Raw genomic sequence first — 19,865 nt, forward strand, 5'->3', positions numbered from 1 at the left:
CAGCTTCCGGGGTTGCTTCGATAATTCAAACCTCGGCGGTTGAAGGATGTTTTTCATTACTCCTTCCTATCATACAAACATATAAGCAACAAACACTGCATGATTCACGTACAGGTTGATGTATAAATCAATTATTTATTTATTCAATCTAATCAATGTATTTAAATACATCAATGCTGCAATTTTAGGAGCATGATCAAATTGTTTAACATACATGTACATATCGTTAATATACAATATGTATCTAATTCCACGATGTTTTGCAGGACTCTCGAATGTGACAAAGTCATCTGCACTTTCATTTCTTGAAAGTAGTCCGACCACGACTGTCTAGTAAATATCAAAGAATCAAAGCTAACAACCAATAAACAAACAATTTATTTCTTTGTTACTATGAACCTGAATAGTATATACGTTATCGCAACTTACCCTTACAATATTTTGACGCAACCTCGTTTGTTACTGCGTGTATTATTAACGTAATCTCAATGCGCACCTGCTACCGGAAGTACTTTGACGTCATACCGGGTGTGGAGTGGTTTTACTGTGGCGTTCCTGTTTGAGCAAGTGAAGTTCCTCGTTCTAGCAATATATATTGTTTGTCCAGCTAGTTCTCATGAACAGAGGGTAAGCCATTGTCACTTTAATTAACATGCCAGTATTCGGAATGATTCTGCTATATATTAACTCTGAAATATATTTATTACACCTGTCTAAGCCTACCTTTCTCAGAGGTGTGTCCCACGAATTTCTCTGACAGGTGTACTCAATGCTGAATAAGCATGGACAGTGTTTACTTTAACACTGCTTAGCAGTTTAGTTTAAACATATTTCATTTGATGAAATCAAACAGGATGGTACACAAGTTAAAAAACTTTTCAATCTGCTCTCCCATAATATACATATAGGTGATCCAAAAGACAGCAAAATGCACTGCTGTTTATTAACATGATGTCTTCTTTATGATAGATTTATAGATATGATTAACATTAGAATAATAGATAAAATGATTTATGCTGGCACCCAAAACACCTGTTATTAAGTATGAGAATGACACAGAACATATGATATTAATACAATCCTAAGATTTCAGCGCATGTATACTTCTGTTTTTAATGAATCTGTATCTATCAAAGCAGGATGGTATTGACATTCTTTAACAACAAATGACCTTAAACATTGTATCTTATCAAATGTTAGTAGCTCGGCTCCACAAAAACGCAATATCCTTAAGCCACTCCTAATTATCCTCTGACATATATCTGATCCAGACTGACCCATTTTAAGAAAAAATCATCTTGATCTCGTCATGTTTTGACGTAAATGTACACTATTGTTGTTATTATTAATACTATTATTGATGTTAATATTCAAAGAAAATTAAAGTGATTTGAACCCTTTTTATATTTGTGAACTGCCAGAAATATATCTTTATTCTCGTTCAAAGAAAATACACTTAATCTGTGTAACAAGATATCTAAATCTATATTAATTTCTCTGTGTCTTGCCAATTCAATAAAAAAAAGTGTCTCTGATTTCTTCATATAAATGATGATTGAAGATGTTTGATAACATTTTCAACTTCATATGAACAACTGCTTGCTGCAGAATGGACTTTAAAAAGATCTGAATTTAGTGCATTACATCTGTGTCTGAGTTTACTTTGAATAATGTTTAATTTTCTGTTGCCTAATGAATATTAATGAGGAATTCTATCTATCTGGTACATTCCTTGTAATCCTGCTTTTAAATATGTTCAAAGACTTGGAATTCCTAACTGATGTATATAGCAAATTCCACATTTTGATTGTGTCCGGAATAAAAGACTTTTCGTATGACACTAAATGATAGCAAGGTATTTTATTAGGTTATATTACCATACATCATTAACATTTCAGGATAGAAGATTATTCAGATATGACACAGTAGTTTTATATATTTTATAAAAAAGAATACATCTTTTCTGTTTTCTACACTCTTGAAGTTTTGGCCACTCTGTCTCAAAATATGAAGATTGTCTGTTCCCAAAAGATGAAAAACCTGTAACAATTTTAGCAGTGTTTACATGCTAGCAGTATAAACAATCACAAGGTCTGTACTGTAACTAGTCTGCTCTCCTTAACCACACCTGGAACTGGAAGATACCAACATAAACAGAACTGTGATAAATTATTCACAGGAAGATGTCAGGGTGCAAATGATGTGTTATTGTGTATAAGACTTTAACATACACTATAAGTCACATGCGCATGCATGCTGTGTTTCCACGTGTTGTCACATGGTTTGATGTATCAAACAGGTCATGAATATGTGCACCTCACCTTTGTATGCAGTTGCAGTGTAATGCACTTGATGTTAACAAAACCTCACATCTGTCTCAAATTTGAGGGAGGGGGGCATCTTATAACAAGAAAATGATTGCCATTGTTAGGTCATACAATGTAATTCTACATAAACTTCTGGTCATGATTTTGATGGACTTATTACTGGTATTGATATATAACTTATAGATACAGGAAAATTACAGTGTTAACATTTAGGTTAAATCCCCACCGCCACTATATGGAACTGAATACCCTGCAGGGACGTTGCGCCTCCACCCCTCTGTTATTTATGTTAATGGTTCAGATATCTGATAATCATCAGTTTTTGGTAGGTCATTGTGTGAGTAATAGTAATTAATATAGAGAAGCCCTGATCATTACCAATACTGTATATATTATTCAGTCAAGTATGACATTGATAATGATTTGAAAGTCCATATAAGGAATCTGGAATGGACAATAGTAACTATCTGTATTTTATATATAAACCCATGTATTGTCAATAATTACAGAAGGTTAATACATACAGGTTCCACACAGATGTAGAGCTTTTTTAACTGAATCAGTAAGTTTTAAATGTTGCCAAACACACTAAATATATTTAGTGGGAAATGTTGTTCTATACACTTTGAAATTGACTCCATTTTTTTTCAAAGGCATCTTTTACAAAACTTTAAAAAAAGTTACAACTGAAGTAAATTTTCAAAAAGAATTTCTATAGTTAGCATGACTTATGAATTGAATTTCATGTTGTTGTTTTTTTTTATTTTCAACAAAATAAAGGATGGAAATAGATTTCTTTTTAAGTTACAGAAAAGTCAGCAACCATCAATTTCTTTTCAACAGGTATACAATGGAGCCCACTTATTATGATATGCTGTTTTCCGGAATTTTTTTGTAAAATCCAAGTTATTATAATAACCAAGAAAGCAACATTGAGATACGTTTGTAATATGTTCAGTCCAATTGAGAAGTAGGATATCCTACAATTGTCAAACACAATATTGGTATGATATCTCTGAATAGGCAGACAATAAATAGAACTGAATTTATTATTTTATTAAAAAGCATAGAAAGATACAAGGAAATTGTTACATGTGTATCAGTCAAATGTCCTGTGAACCATTTAAAACACATTAACTTAGACCATACATTATGATAAAACAGGAAACAATTTTGTTGTCATTTCCACTTTCAATTCTGTTTAATGCTTACAGGAAGTGATAGATTCCTAATGTAAATGTTCAGTGACAGTGAATGATGTATCATAGATCAATGATCATATGGCTCAGAAATGTACGACAGTTTCACACGTTGTTTTGTTAAAAAAAAGTAATGTGTGTATCAGTTTGGTACATGTATAGTGTGGGTTCCCCAAGTATCCACTTTATATACATGTATATGTGATCCCTAGGTTGTAATGTTTTATATCCTATCGAATCAAAAACTCATATTGTATACCGTTAAAAAACATATCTGTAAATCTGAAATGTTTTGTGAAATATCAGGTCAAGATTCTTTGATGTTTTCATGTAATCTTCTTCTTGTGCGTTTTCATTTTGTTCTTGACATGATACTTCATAATACATTCTTGGGATAAATTGAATATTTATCTCTAGATAGGTGTAGTCATGTTGGTTACATAGTTCCTGAATAGCTGTTATGATACCCAGATATTGCAGTAAATTTGTTCTACTACTGTATATATGTTTGAATTCTAGAAAACTTTAAAAAGTAACGTTACTCTTTTATCATATCATTAATGACTACTACTCCTAGTTTTCGTAAAACACAAAATTTTTATATCTTAGTTCTCTCATTGAACCAAAAAGACATATTAGGAACTTATTTTTGGTTTGAATATTTTTCTTCTAGATTTGTGAATTTTTTTCATGCAAGAAAGACCTCTTCCCAGAACTTATTCTTACATTTTTCTCTTATTCTTGCATAGTCAGACAACCAGCTACTGCTTTCCTGCTGCCACATTGTAGTTTTTCAAGTTTGTAGAAAACTTGAATGTATTTAGCTAGTCTTACCGAATAGTTGATAATTACTGGAGCTTCTTTTGAAATAAAATCTATTTTCAGCGAAGATTTGATTAAATAAAGAAGTCATACATTAATAAATGGAGCTAAAAAGTTTTTATATTGAATTGTTCAGTAAGACAGAATAATTGGGATTTTTTATATTAATAACAACAGGGAAATTGCTGTTCATTGTGTAAAGAATTCAAATGTTTACATCATCTTTTGGGAATGAGATCAAGGACATATGTAGGTCACTGCATGATACGATGTGTTTCAGGTGAGGAATGAATGCATGGATAATATGCACGGATACTTTGGGGATCTATATTTAAAGGTAATTTATCATGTAAATATTGCCATCTCATTTTAGAAGTGTTTTCTCCCTACATCATCCTCTACTTGTTTTTGAGCGATTTCTTTCTCCCAGATTGACGTTTGTAATGATGCATTGATCACCATCACCCAGCATTAACTTCTGATGAAATCTTTTCTAACAAATTCTTCATCGTAGGCCATCATTCCTGTGTTTTCCAATATACGAGATATAAAACTCAGAGTTCACTTTCAAATGTCTTGACCTTCATCAGCCTATAAAGTTTGTGAAATGACATAACATTTTAGCTGACTATAAGTATGGAAGTAAGGGTCTTGAGTCACCATAAGTAGGGAAGTAAGGGTCTTGAGTCACCATAAGTAGGGAAGTAATGGTCTTGAGTCACCATAAGTAGGGAAGTAATGGTCTTGAGTCACCATAAGTATGGAAGTAATGGTCTTGAGTCACCATAAGTAGGGAAGTAATGGTCTTGAGTCACCATAAGTAGGGAAGTAATGGTCTTGAGTCACCATAAGTAGGGAAGTAATGGTCTTGAGTCACCATAAGTAGGGAAGTAAGGGTCTTGAGTCACCATAAGTAGGGAAGTAAGGGTCTTGAGTCACCATAAGTAGGGAAGTAATGGTCTTGAGTCACCATAAGTATGGAAGTAATGGTCTTGAGTCACCATAAGTAGGGAAGTAATGGTCTTGAGTCACCATAAGTAGGGAAGTAATGGTCTTGAGTCACCATAAGTAGGGAAGTAATGGTCTTGAGTCACCATAAGTAGGGAAGTAAGGGTCTTGAGTCACCATAAGTAGGGAAGTAATGGTCTTGAGTCACCATAAGTAGGGAAGTAATGGTCTTGAGTCACCACTTACTGTTAATTTTCCTGCTGCTTGGAGTTTAAACATGAAGATGTATGTTGGTACAATGATATGGCAATGCCTGTAGGACCTATGCTTAAATTATGTGACAAAAAACTATGGGCACATGTATAGAAAATTGCCTAAAACGAAAAAAGACTCACTTCACCTCAATTGCTTTGAAAATACACAACACTCCTGCATTCTGTTCAGTGAAGTAACCACCAGTTACTACCAGGAAGCTTCACTTCCAAACGACTCTTCAGGTGGCTGTCTTCGAGTTGATAACACAGCAACAAAAAAAAAAAACAAAAAAATTAATGTATTCTGCCTACATTTTATCAAAATTACTTTAAATAGGGTCTTTGTTATGTTCATTAAAAAAATCATTCAATAAATTTCAGTTAATATTATCCAACAAGGCACATGCTTTAGATATGCCTCTGTTCAAAAGAGGTCTTCATTATAGGACATCCCACTCAGTTTAGTTTACATCATAAGCTTTAAATATGACCTATAATGCAGTGATATCATTACCTCATTTTCACATGTATGGCCTTCATTATATAACAGAACATAAATGTTTGGCTTATCTAACCAACTTATTTTCTCCAAGTTTCTCCTACAGAGTGTGATTGCTTGCTAACTTCCTATTTTGAGAACATGGTAAAGGTGTTTCCCACAAAGCTTTCTAATGTTGGTCACCTTTAACACTGGTTTCATTAAAAGTCAATTACAACTTTGCCCAGCCTTCACAATTTAAGTGACTGTAATGAATTTGTACGTTGCTTTGTATTTTTGAAGTTTGTTTTGGTTTTTTTAAACATCTGATATCTTTTAGTATAAGTCATTTTAACATTTTCTCTTTCTCCACATGCTGGTATTGTGAAGATATGTGTATATTTTTTTTAGCTCACCTGGTTTGAAGGACAGGAGAGTTTATGCCATATACTGCCGGCATCTGTCTTCAGTAAACTTTTTCTTCAAATTGTTAGTTGTCATATAGAATTGGGGCATTTGTATCAAATTTCATCAGAAGCATCCTTTGGGGAAGTGGAACAATTTTGTACAGATGGTGGGTCTTGGGTCACAGGGGCCTTAGGGGCAACATTTAAGTTCTTTAAAATCCTACTCCTGTAGAAATGATTGAAGTTGCCTAAATTCATTCTTAAGTATCGTAGAGAGAATAGGAATCATTTTCATATTAACTGTGAATTTTACCCATACTTGGTCAGAAGCATCCATGTGTGGGAATATAATGTTGTATGAATGATGTGTCTCATTCCCTTGGCAGAGGGGTAGCCCTAAAAGGATAAATAGATATTCATGTTTAAAGGCCTTTCATTTAGTTTAGATGAAGCAATTTAGGTGTGCAATACATGCCCTATGGACCTCTTGTTTCTTCTCCCTTTTCATTGTGAACATTTTTGTTTGTTTTTGAACGAGAATTGATTTCAGATATAATTATGTTAAGGTTGGATTGAGAAAAAAATCAATTTTACCATATTCACCTCCTGGTGATTATACATGTACCTATCAACACTGAACTGCTTTCTCAGATGTCATTCATGGCCGCTTATGACTTACCGGGTATATACACATGTAAACATCAATAAATCTACCTTGGCTGGAGTTGTTAAAGGCTCAAGATAAAGACCAGGTGGGGTTTTTTCACCTGAAATAAATCACCATGTTACAAAGACCAAATGTTAATTGATTTTTCAACAAATAATTTAAAATCAAAGAATCAATAAGTGTCATTAATCTATAAGTAAGTACCTGTATTTCATGGCCCTCATTACAGATCATTAGTTCTTAATTCAGTCATATTGAATTTTCTCATTATAATTAATCTTGTGCATTTACAAAAATGTACATGATAAAGTAAGAAATGAAGATTATACATAATATATAACTTCATTTATATTTAGATCATTTAGTGGTAGATGGCAACAACTAAATTAGGGGAAGTATACAAAATATATCTTAAATCTTATCCAGTTTTCTTACCAAACACATCAAACACACTCTTTAAAATTACACAACTGTAGCTTATAGCTTGTCCTGTGCTTAATAGTGATTATGATAACATTGGTCAGGGTTAAAATCATAATTCACATTTGATCACTGGTAATTGGGGGGTATATCTGTGGAGGTTATTGGCCTCTGGTAATTGTGGGGAGATCTGTTGGTGTCATTGGTCAGTGGTAATTGGGGGGTATATCTGCGGAGGTTATTGGCCTCTGGTAATTGTGGGGAGATCTGTTGTTGTCATTGGTCAGTTGTAATTGTGGGGTATATATGTGGATGTTATTGACCTCTAGTAATCGTGGGGAAAATCTTAGTGTCATTGGTCAGTTGTAATTGTGGGGTATAAGTGTGAATGTTATTGACCTCTAGTAATTGTGGGGAAAATCTTAATGTCATTGGTCAGTTGTAATTGTGGGGTATAAGTGTGAATGTTATTGACCTCTAGTAATTGTGGGGAAAATCTTAGTGTCATTGGTCAGTTGTAATTGTGGGGTATAAGTGTGAATGTTATTGACCTCTAGTAATTGTGGGGAAAATCTTAATGTCATTGGTCAGTTGTAATTGTGGGGTATAAGTGTGAATGTTATTGACCTCTAGTAATTGTGGGGAAAATCTTAATGTCATTGGTCAGTTGTAATTGTGGGGTATAAGTGTGAATGTTATTGACCTCTAGTAATTGTGGGGAAAATCTTAGTGTCATTGGTCAGTTGTAATTGTGGGGTATAAGTGTGAATGTTATTGACCTCTAGTAATTGTGGGGAAAATCTTAGTGTCATTGGTCAGTTGTAATTGTGGGGTATAAGTGTGAATGTTATTGACCTCTAGTAATTGTGGGGAAAATCTTAATGTCATTGGTCAGTTGTAATTGTGGGGTATAAGTGTGAATGTTATTGACCTCTAGTAATTGTGGGGAAAATCTTAATGTCATTGGTCAGTTGTAATTGTGGGGTATAAGTGTGAATGTTATTGACCTCTAGTAATTGTGGGGAAAATCTTAATGTCATTGGTCAGTTGTAATTGTGGGGTATAAGTGTGAATGTTATTGGCTTCTGGTAATACTTGGGGGAAATCTGTAGATGTTATGGACCACCTGTGGTTATTGTGTATACATAAAGTACCTGTGTATCTGTGGATATTAGTGGCCATGGTAACCATTAATTGGTGTTTAATGGTGGTTTATATCTATATATTGCCTCAGATAATTGTGGGTTAAATCTGTGGATGCCACAGAAAAATATGAGGTAAATCTGGGTGTTATTTGATTTTTGCAATTTGAACTCTTTAGGAATTGTTTTCTTTATACAGAGACATTGTATGGGAAGCAGAGCTACACGATTAGCCAAGCCAACAATAGCCAAAATGACGACGGAAGGGGAGTGTGCCAAACATGCAAAGATACAACGGGTAGACAGTTTCTTGACCCGGCTTCATGTAAAGGCTAGAGGTGAAATTTATCCAAGAACCCAGATGAAAAGATTCCAAGTAGAAGATAAATATGTGAAATGGGACGTTGACTATCCTGAGTATGATCCTGTGGTTTACACATCAGAAGGTGTATTAAAAGGTCCTGTTTGGGCAGATCCAGATCTGTTGTAAGTATATATACTTGACTGGTCCTTATAATGCACTGTTGGTACATAAATATTGCCCACTTACCCTTCAGTTGACAAGAGAATATCTTTGATTTGGAAAATTGAAATTTGTCATTGTTATTTCTTGATAAGCAGTGTATAAATCTGTCTCAAAGTCTATTTGTAGGACTTTATATTATTAGTGGTGCCTACACAATTTTGAGAATGACCAGAAAATCAGAATGACTGAAGAGTGGCTAATTCAGAGTATGACAATTAAATTTTCCTTTGTTTCTTGAAAAATGCTGAATTAAACTTTCACTAATATATATACATACACCTTCCTCTTGGTTCTTAGTGAAGCATGCACAATTTTGAGAGTGAGTAGGGAAAAAAATGGTTGATATGTGCCCATCTTGGATTTTGACAATATTTTGATCATTATTCATGAGAAGGATTGATCTTTTTCAAAATTCATGGAGGCTCCCTTGTGTCCCTTATGGTGCATGGGTGCTCATTCCCTTTTCAGACTGATATGAAAAGCAAAAAAAAAAATGACTGGGAGGTGATCATATTGAAAATATTTTGTGAAGATCGTTATCACTATTTCTTGTCATAATTAGAAACATAAATTTAGAATTTTATATGAAGATTTCCATTTCCTTAATTATGATGAAAGTTCAGTTTATATGAAGATTTCCATTTCCTTAATTATGATGAAAGTTCAGTTTTGGGACAGTCGCTTAGGTGGCCATCTTGTATCAAAATAATTTTTTTCATTTTTTCTGCATTCCTGGATTTTTGTTAAAATTTACTTGAAGCTTCCCTTTGTTCTTTCTTGTGCAAGTAATGGATCCCCCCCCCCCTCCTTTAATTTCATGTATAGGTTTGCCTTCTCATGATATAAACTATTATGATCATATGATAATGGATGCCAAGATGGGTCTCGGATCTCTTGTTTGTTATATACTTATATACTTATATACTCGTTGATCTTACTGTAATATGCTAATTATGCTTTATTAATCAGAAATGTTTACAATTTTTATATATTATTTTTTAAGAACTACAACTGCTGAAATGAAATGGAATGCTCTAGATGGTAAAGTGAGTCGAGCCAGCCATATGGGGTCTTACAATTTAGGAAATGACAACCTCCCAAGGTATTTATGTGGAATTGGTGCCCAGATTTCTCTATTTCCTGCTGTATTTAGTAATAGTCAAACTTTAATATATTTAATTCATATTTAAGGTATGTAGATATTTGAATATGTATCTGCTTGGATCATTTTTTATCTCAAATCGTAATGAAATTGCATTTGAAGTAGTGCATGCTTTGACATAATGTAAGCAACAGTTTTCATCAGATCTCACTAATCTAATGGTATGATATCACATATATTGTGATCATTTCAGAAATCCAATAGGACGAACAGGAGTTAAAGGGCGAGGTTGTTTAGGTCGCTGGGGACCAAATCATGCAGCAGACCCTATTGTAACACGGTAAGGTGGATAGTTGGTGTTTTGGGGTAGAGTAATTGAATGTGATGACATTTTGTTATAATTTTTATGTAGAATGAATTTATCAGTAGAAATCTTCGGAGCTTCAGAATTTATAAAACATTTAGTTTGGACTTTTACTTCGTATATAATTTTGTAATTAGTATCTATCTACGTACATGTATTGCAAAAATATTACTATTAAAAGTTCATTCCATTCCCATCTAGTATTTCTGAATAGGGGGTTTGATTTTCCAGGCTGGTGAGTACAATTGTTGCAGAAATCTGTACCCCAACATTTCCATCTGATATGATATTTTCCATACCATCAGTGTCCAGATTATCATGTTCCCAGTGAAACTGAAGGAAAGAAAGTTTGGGTTTTGTTACCTTCACTGCTTAAATTCAGAAGTGTGTTACCGGTATTCTTTTGATAAATGTTCCCACTACCACTAATTTCTGATATTCAGTTTTGGCAATCGCACAAATTTACACAATCTGTAAGGTTTTAACCCACATACAGGTAATTTTTGTTTCCCAAGTCACTCTCTGAGATGTGAACCTATATGATAGAACTACCAAACAATGCAGGGTCCTTTGTTATTTCAAAAACTGTCAAATTAAAAATCATTGTTATAGTCACTGATTTTGATATGTGATTGCCATTTAATCATACCTGCACAATTTTTTTGTTTAATTTTCAATCCATAATATTGGTCAACCATTTTTACCACACTGCACAAAATGTGCAATTCTAGACAGTGTACAGTGTGTGTTGGTCATGATGTGTGAACAAAATTTTGGGTATGTGTGTGCATTACCACATCTGTATAATCAATAGGTCTTCTTTGTCAGATAAAGGTCAAGGCCATTGGACATCTTGTCATCAAAAAAAACCTTGCAAAATTTTAAGCCGATATTTCATATACGGTATACAAGTGTATGACTGTAAAACCAGTATCACCTCCCATGATTAAAATTTTGTTACAGATGGCTACGAGATGTAGATAATAAAAAAGTGAAAGGAGAGGATGGAAAAGATATATTACAGTTTGTGGCAGTCCAGAGGTCTGACAATAAGCAGTGGGCTATACCTGGGGTAAGTTATCGTGTATGATGTGGGTAATTACAGTCAGTTGTCCTATAACCTTTACTCTGTTGATAGGCTATCAATCAATCATGGCTACCCCAGATTATTTTCCTGAGTAGTCCTTTTTAGACCGAATAGTTTGTCATTGTTATCCAGGACATAATTCCATGGCTACCTGTAGTACATTGCAGATTTTTTTGGTTGGTGATGTTGTTTGTTTTTTTGTTTTTTTTTTAATGTCACGGTTTCATTTGATTACTATGATTTCTCTCAGGTGTCATGATTTGGGTATCATACATGGTTTCCTTATGAAAGCTATTGTTTTCATCAGTTAATTTAAAAACATTTCACACTTCCCTTAGAGGAGTGGTGTTGGATCTGTTGGTATGTAATCAGAGTCCTCCTCAGTAAGTTGTCATTTCTCAAACACTGTTAAATCCATTACTTATTAAGATATAGTAGGAATGATTCCTAAGTTTAGTTCAGTTTGATCTTTCAAATAGAAATACATATCTTTTTGTTACATGATTTCAAATCAATATTATTTAGATATATTTTTAATCTCACAGGGCATGGTTGATCCCGGTGAAGTCATCACACAAACCTTAAAACGTGAGTTTGGTGAGGAAGCCATGAACTCACTAGAAATGTCTGAAAAAGAAAAGGAGAATCTAGAAAAAGCAATTAGTAATATATTTCAACATGGCGACGAGGTAAGTAATGTGTACAAGGAAGTCAAAATTAATCACTAACTGTAATTAAGGTAGGTCGTGTTGTGTGGCAAATAGCTTGGTAATGGATTGAAACGCGTAAGTCACTCAGTTATCATATCTGATTCTTTGGTCAATTTTTATTTTGTAGCAAAAGTATTTTCTAGAAAATATGCAATTTCTATAAAAAAAAACATTGATTTTATTTATCTTGCAAAAATTGTAAAACAAGTAATCCGACTTACCCGATATCCTAGTCACGCTTGTTGGCCTGGATTGGGGCATATGAAGGGGTCTTACTGTGAGGGGAAATTGGAGTACCTGGGTTGGAGTATCTGGGGGAAAACCTTCAGAATATGGAAGTTGACCCCATACCTTTTCATGTCAGGGAAATTAAACCCTGGATGTCTTTCTGGAAGGCCAGAGTGTGACCACTGTGTCATCTGACTAAATGTATTTGAGCATAGATACTAAGTTGACTTTTAATGACAGGTCTATCGAGGCTACGTGGATGACCCGCGCAATACAGATAATTCCTGGATGGAGACAGTGGCGATCAATTTCCATGACGAATCGGGGACAGGAGTTAGTCAAATCAAGTTACATGCTGGTAAGTTTATTAGGAAGTGATACAGGGACAGTACAGGAGTTAGTCAAATCAAGTTACAGGCTGGTAAGCTTATTAGGAAGTGATACAGGGACGGTACAGGAGTTAGTCAAATCAAGTTACATGCAGGTAAGTTTATTAGGAAGTGATACAGGGACGGTACAGGAGTTAGTCAAATCAAGTTACATGCTGGTAAGCTCATTAGGAAGTGATACAGGGACGGTACAGGAGTTAGTCAAATCAACTTACATGCTGGTAAGTTTATTAGGAAGTGATACAGGGACGGTACAGGAGTTAGTCAAATCAAGTTACAGGCTGGTAAGTTTATTAGGAAGTGATACAGGGACGGTACAGGAGTTAGTCAAATCAAGTTACATGCAGGTAAGTTTATTAGGAAGTGATACAGGGACGGTACAGGAGTTAGTCAAATCAAGTTACAGGCTGGTAAGTTTATTAGGAAGTGATACAGGGACGGTACAGGAGTTAGTCAAATCAAGTTACATGCAGGTAAGTTTATTAGGAAGTGATACAGGGACGGTACAGGAGTTAGTCAAATCAAGTTACATGCTGGTAAGCTCATTAGGAAGTGATACAGGGACGGTACAGGAGTTAGTCAAATCAACTTACATGCTGGTAAGTTTATTAGGAAGTGATACAGGGACGGTACAGGAGTTAGTCAAATCAAGTTACAGGCTGGTAAGTTTATTAGGAAGTGATACAGGGACGGTACAGGAGTTAGTCAAAACAAGTTACAGGCTGGTAAGTTTATTAGGAAGTGATACAGGGACGGTACAGGAGTTAGTCAAATCAAGTTACAGGCTGGTAAGTTTATTAGGAAGTGATACAGGGACGGTACAGGAGTTAGTCAAATCAAGTTACAAGCAGGTAAGTTTATTAGGAAGTGATACAGGGACGGTACAGGAGTTAGTCAAATCAAGTTACAGGCTGGTAAGTTTATTAGGAAGTGATACAGGGACGGTACAGGAGTTAGTCAAATCAAGTTACAGGCTGGTAAGTTTATTAGGAAGTGATACAGGGACGGTACAGGAGTTAGTCAAATCAAGTTACATGCAGGTAAGTTTATTAGGAAGTATTACCGGGACGGATGTTCAACGTATGTATCATTGGATTAGGCCTGAAAAATTTAGGATGTGTTTTGTAAAAAAGATGATATTTAGAACCAATCGTGTCACACCTTTGATATAGATATCCAGGATATGTTATGTAATGTTTCAGGTACACAGCAGAATCCTTAATCTCAGTAAGGTCTTGTTGTAAAGCGTGACATTTGTTTCTGTTTAACTAGAAGATTTTGTACTTAAACCCAAAATCTCTGATAACAACCCTTTTAACCACATAAGTTACTATCGTGTTACCTTTGTAATTACATCCATTACACAAATGACAGTAAACTCATGTAAGATGCTATATTATACTGCTTCTCTCTATTCCAGGTGATGATGCTGTGGGAGTGAAATGGATGGACCTTACAAGTAAACTTGAGATCTATGCCAGTCACATTGACTTTTTACAGGAAGTTGCAAGAAAACGGGGTGCCAGTTGGTGAACCTAATTGTGATTAGCGTTTTCATTATATAGTACCTACAATTGAAATATTTTTCCTTTTTGTGGTCAGCGTTAAAGACTTCCATTCACCACGTACAGCTGTGTGTGGTGATTTACAAGGCTGATCACAGAGAATGTATGGTTGACAGTACTCTGTGGCCTATATTACAACTTCCTTGGTAGTTACAATGCTATATTCTTAATGAGGCAATAATTCATTTCAGTTTAGAAATTGAAAAAAAAAGAAATACTACATAAGCAGTAAGAATGTGCATGTGTGCGATGGATAGATACACAATCTCGTAGTGCTTATAATGTGTAATGTTGAGTGTGATGGTCTTGATCAGAATATCTCATACAGTGTAATGTCGAATGTGACAGTCCTGATCAGAATATCACATACAGTGCTTGTGTAATGTTGAGTGTGACAGTCCTGATCAGAATATCTCATACAGTGTTTGTTTAATGTTGAGTGTGACAGTCCTGATCAGGATATCACATACAGTGTTTGTGTAATGTTGAGTGTGACAGTCCTGATCAGAATATCACATACAGTGCTTGTGTAATGTTGAGTGTGACAGTCCTGATCAGAATATCACATACAGTGCTTGTGTAATGTTGAGTGTGACAGTCCTGATCATTGAGAACTGGACATATATTGTTTTAAGCTGATATTTATAATTTGTATCTTGAATGAATGACTACCATACTCAATTTATCAAGTTGTTCTTTGATCAGTAATATTATTTATCCTTCACAAGTGTATATGTAGTTGTTTATAAAGAAGTTAAAATGAATGTTCAAGGAAATTTTGTGATTATTTTAACCACTGATATTTAGTCCAATTAAATTTGGAGAGAATTATTATTACAACAGGCAATACATATAATTTGCTATATTCAACCTTTCATGTCTATCTTTTAAAAACACCCTGTAATTCACTGCTGTTTTAAGTCTTACTCGGAAAGTGAGATGAGAGAGAAAATTTGTGCTGCCTGAAGTGTTCTAAGAAATATTTTTATATGTCCCTGAGATCAGTGAGAGGATCAGCAGTGACTGATTTGACTGCACCCTGCTGATAACGCAGTATGGCTGTTTGATATTGTGGTATTTTCCATTGTTCTGTCGTTCTAAATGTTATACTTCCATTAGTGCTGAAAACTACTCCACAATTAGCAGTGGAGTTTTGTCTAGAATTTAAACCTTTTTTATCTCAGGTAAAAAATGAAATTTATCTTGTTCTGGAAGCCATGCGGTAAAAGACCATATTTTGATGGATAATAAAATTGAAGTGAGGACTGTTTACATCTTTACTAGATAGAAATAAATTACATGATGGTATGTTATGAGGTGTATACATTTATATCTAAATATTACCAATGTTTGTAATGTTATGTTGTTCTATATACCACCCACGTTGATGATAATACAGTTAACGATAGAAAAAAAACCCATTTGAAAAATTCAGAGGAAGTGAATGTGATGAAGAGATTCCAGACTTCGGTTGTGGTTTGAGATGATGTGTTAATGAAAGAATCAATGATTTATTTTATCAATAAAATACAATGCTGGATCTCAGTGATTTATCTTATGCCCAGAATCTGTACAATTATCCTCCTTTAGTTCAATTTTCACCCCGCTTTGTTCAGAATTACAAGAGTTAAGTCCCTTCAAGCGTTATCAAAGTACATATAGTTTGCTTGCATCATATATTAGGTTATATATTAGGTTATATATGAAATAAAGACAGATTTATCGGCCTAAATAGAATTTCTATCCTTAGTCGTGACAAGTTTGATAATAAATACTCATCTGTAAGACACTCTCCTTGAATGGTTTAGATTTCTAGATTCAGCTTGAGATATATTTTAACTTGGTACCCAACATTTTAGGAAAACCCCACCGACAGATATGATTATGTCAAGATTCTAAAATGTCTGTTTTCATGATTTTTTTTCTCTCATTCAAATATGATAATTTCTTTTTAATATGGAAATGTAATTTGTGAATGACCACAATATGCAACACTACCCCCGCCTTTTACAAAGCATATTAAACATGTGCAGGGTTCAGGGCATTCCGTAGACCCTTGAAATTATGTTTAGGACTCCTAAAAATAAGTTTCAAATCTGGTGTTAAAAGGGACATGCGTATTTCAAATTTAGTCGGGACAAATTTGTGATTTGACTTCTTAAATGACCCGGTATTAAATTCAAATGGTCAATGAACACTTATGTGCACAATGTTTGTGAAGTTAAGGAATAATCTTTCTATACTAATCTAACAGGTTTACATCTGTGCTTAATGCCAGGATTTAATTATATTTACAATTGTTGTACAAATTTATATCCAATTTATAATCCGTTATTACAGGGAGATAATGATGTTTCATCTTCCACACTTTACCTAAAAAAAATATCATTCACATTTAACCACAAAACAGAAATACCTTTCATATTTCGTCCACAAAACAAAGTTACCTGTTCACATTTAAACACTAAAAATATGTTTCACTTTCACATCGATTACCAGGACATATTTGTTTTCCATCCTCTATTTCAACATAACACAAAAATACCTTACACATTTCCACTCATACATATTTATTTCATTGATATCAGAATTTGGACGTAGAAAAAATGATAAAAATTCTACATTTTTGATCTCTATTTCAACTTTTTTAATCATTATTAACATTCGATCAATTTTACTATTTTAGTTATATTTGTAAATGAAAATCGGAATTAAAACTGTGTAATTTATTACATGTCTTCATTTGGTTTTTTACTAATATATTAACCCTACCTGACACTTTACGTACTCCTGGTTTGTTGAGACATGTGTTTTACCAAGGAGTTACTGTACTATAAACAGCATGAGATCATAGAATTCAGCAGGAATATTTTTAACAAAATGATATATTGTTGGTAGCTTTGATATTTATAATTTGTTTATTGTAGAGAAAAAATCCATAGTAATATTGATTGTGTGCAATCTTAGGTTTTAGTCAGAATGCTGTAAGATTTTTTTTACCGAACAAATGAAATAGATTTCTTACATATGTACACAACTGAGTGTGAAGAAATTGTTATGGGTAGGTATTTTGTTCTTTGTGATGTCCTTACAAACTTTGGTGTCCCCATTGCTGCCCTATATAGCCTAGACAAACCGTGTTTATATCATGTTACTAAAGGGCTTCCACGGTACAAAATATGCTAGACTGACTGTCCAGAGTTTGTGGTGGTATAACAACTGTCACAGCCATAAAACTTTTACTTCATAGTGCAAGTACACCAACCTTTTAGCGTCTGTTATTGTAGAATAGTGATGGTGATGATGATGGTGATGTTGAGGAAGAGGATGATGATGATGATGATGATGATGATTATATGATGGTGGTGATGATGATGATGAGGAGGAGGATTATGATGATGATGATGATGATTATATGATGGTGATGATGAGGAGGAGGAGGAGGTTTATGATGATGATATGATGATGATGATGTTTTTGTGAACCTAGATTACAAAGTAACAATTTTACTTTTCTTAGGTGATCTGCTGATTGCTATATAGTTTATTTAATAAAAATGTTTACATTATTTCTTCTGAATAAGTTTGTTTTTTCCTTCAGTTTGTCAAGGTTCAGTTAGATTGGAAGCATTTTATACTTTTTTATATTTCAATTCAATTTAGAAATATTGTTTTAAAGTGAGATGATTGTTAACATGTAACATTTCCCAACCAATTTTAGTTGAGTTACTGTAGACATGGAAATTTTCAAGAGGGGTTAATCTTGCAATTTCTGTGGGTAAACTGTATGTCTGGTTTTTTTTTTTTTTTTTGTGATCAATTTTCATTTTATTTTGTCAATAAAATTTAAGCATATCACAAATTATGCGCTGGGGAAATTTGTGCGATTTAACCATCTTTGCTGAATTAGCATTAATTTCCCCTAGCTTAAATTTTCACTTTTACAGTAGCATGTGTTTCCTGTGGTTAAAACATATAATAGTGTCATGATGTAGTGATGGCGTTATATTCTATATGGTATAGGAGGATTACCAATACAAAAAAGGTTGTACATGTAAGTGATGACTTCCTAGTGGCACCTACTTCAACAGTAAACATGTATATCCATTCTATGTCAGTTCTATTAAAGGAAAAGTCGCCACATTATTTCCCTATCTTACTAAGTGAAAGAGAGTGCAGAAAGCAGCGACCACTGATATAATACTGATAACAAGTGCAGTATACCATGATGTATATCATTATATTATTTCATGATGCTGTGCCATATTTAGTGTCGCATGATTTAAAGTGTCATGTATTTAAATATCAGCAGGGATATTACTGTTTACAAGGAAAATTAATGAAATATTAACAAAACAGAGTTGATTGACAAACGTGTTTATTCATTTTTCATTTTATATGTTTTCTGAGACATCTATTACCGTTAAGACATGCTTTATGAAGAAGTCTATCAATTAATTAAATTCTGTAAAAAATGGAAAATAACGTACATTATGATCTACAAACCGAGACCATTTGATATATTTTATTTGTACATGATTATATATACACACAACAAATTGTTATGTAGATCTAACCGATTCATTGTTAACTGTTATTTCTTATATGTCTGCTGTATAATATAACTAACTTGTGAGTTTGAATGAAGGCTGGATAGAAGTTGTCCCTGAATTAAGGTTCGTTTTAAAGTTGATACATAGACAGTAAGGACTGCATTTATACTAAAACAGGTTTTAAAACCTTTACAAATAACATTCCAGGTTTTGTCTATTTTTTAAATTAAACAATCGGTACATATTTGTTGAATTACTAAAAAAAATTCCGTGATTGACACACACATGACTGTAAGAAATTGCAGCTGTTAAATGGTAAATAAATTTAGTTACCATTGTTGGCTGTGTTGAATATAGTCTTTTAACCATTGCATTGATTTGGAGGTCAGCTGATCCGCAGCTAGACGAACTGCTGGCTGTGAGTTGAAACATCTAGCACAGCATAATCAGAGACATATATAACACAGGTATATATACGTCTCTGGCATAATCTCATGTTTTATGTTTCATAGTAATGTACTATCAAACTTTTAAATGTTGAATGCGCTAATATTAAAACAAGAGAGGAAACACGGATATGTCAACACACTCTTATTTCAAACTTAAATCCGGTGAAACGTGAAAAGATATGAGCAAACGAAAGATTTTAATGGAGACTTGTGAGAATGATACCAGGTA

At 33.8% G+C, this 19,865-nt stretch overlaps 1 protein-coding gene across 2 annotated transcripts; it reads left to right on the forward strand.

Annotated features, from left to right (window-relative positions):
• The first annotated feature begins 545 nt into the window (after positions 1 to 545).
• On the forward strand, positions 546 to 17,298 carry LOC132549514 (ADP-ribose pyrophosphatase, mitochondrial-like). 2 transcript variants are annotated; one of them, XM_060213452.1, is made up of 9 exons: positions 552 to 627; positions 4,629 to 4,685; positions 8,864 to 9,150; positions 10,194 to 10,292; positions 10,546 to 10,632; positions 11,620 to 11,728; positions 12,289 to 12,432; positions 12,922 to 13,039; positions 14,491 to 17,298. In XM_060213452.1, the coding sequence occupies exons 2-9, from the start codon at positions 4,644 to 4,646 to the stop codon at positions 14,601 to 14,603; spliced, it is 999 nt and encodes a 332-aa protein (XP_060069435.1). In that variant the 5' UTR covers positions 552 to 627; positions 4,629 to 4,643; the 3' UTR covers positions 14,604 to 17,298. The 2 variants fall into 2 exon arrangements, with proteins under 2 accessions (XP_060069436.1, XP_060069435.1); XM_060213453.1 differs by lacking the exon at positions 4,629 to 4,685 and having other exon boundaries at positions 546 to 627.
• Positions 17,299 to 19,865: the final 2,567 nt, after the last annotated feature.

The sequence above is a fragment of the Ylistrum balloti genome, unplaced genomic scaffold (assembly GCF_031769215.1).
Source record: "Ylistrum balloti isolate Yb309-2 unplaced genomic scaffold, AGI_CSIRO_Ybal_v1 Utg370064, whole genome shotgun sequence".
In the NCBI taxonomy this organism is placed as follows: domain Eukaryota; kingdom Metazoa; phylum Mollusca; class Bivalvia; order Pectinida; family Pectinidae; genus Ylistrum; species Ylistrum balloti.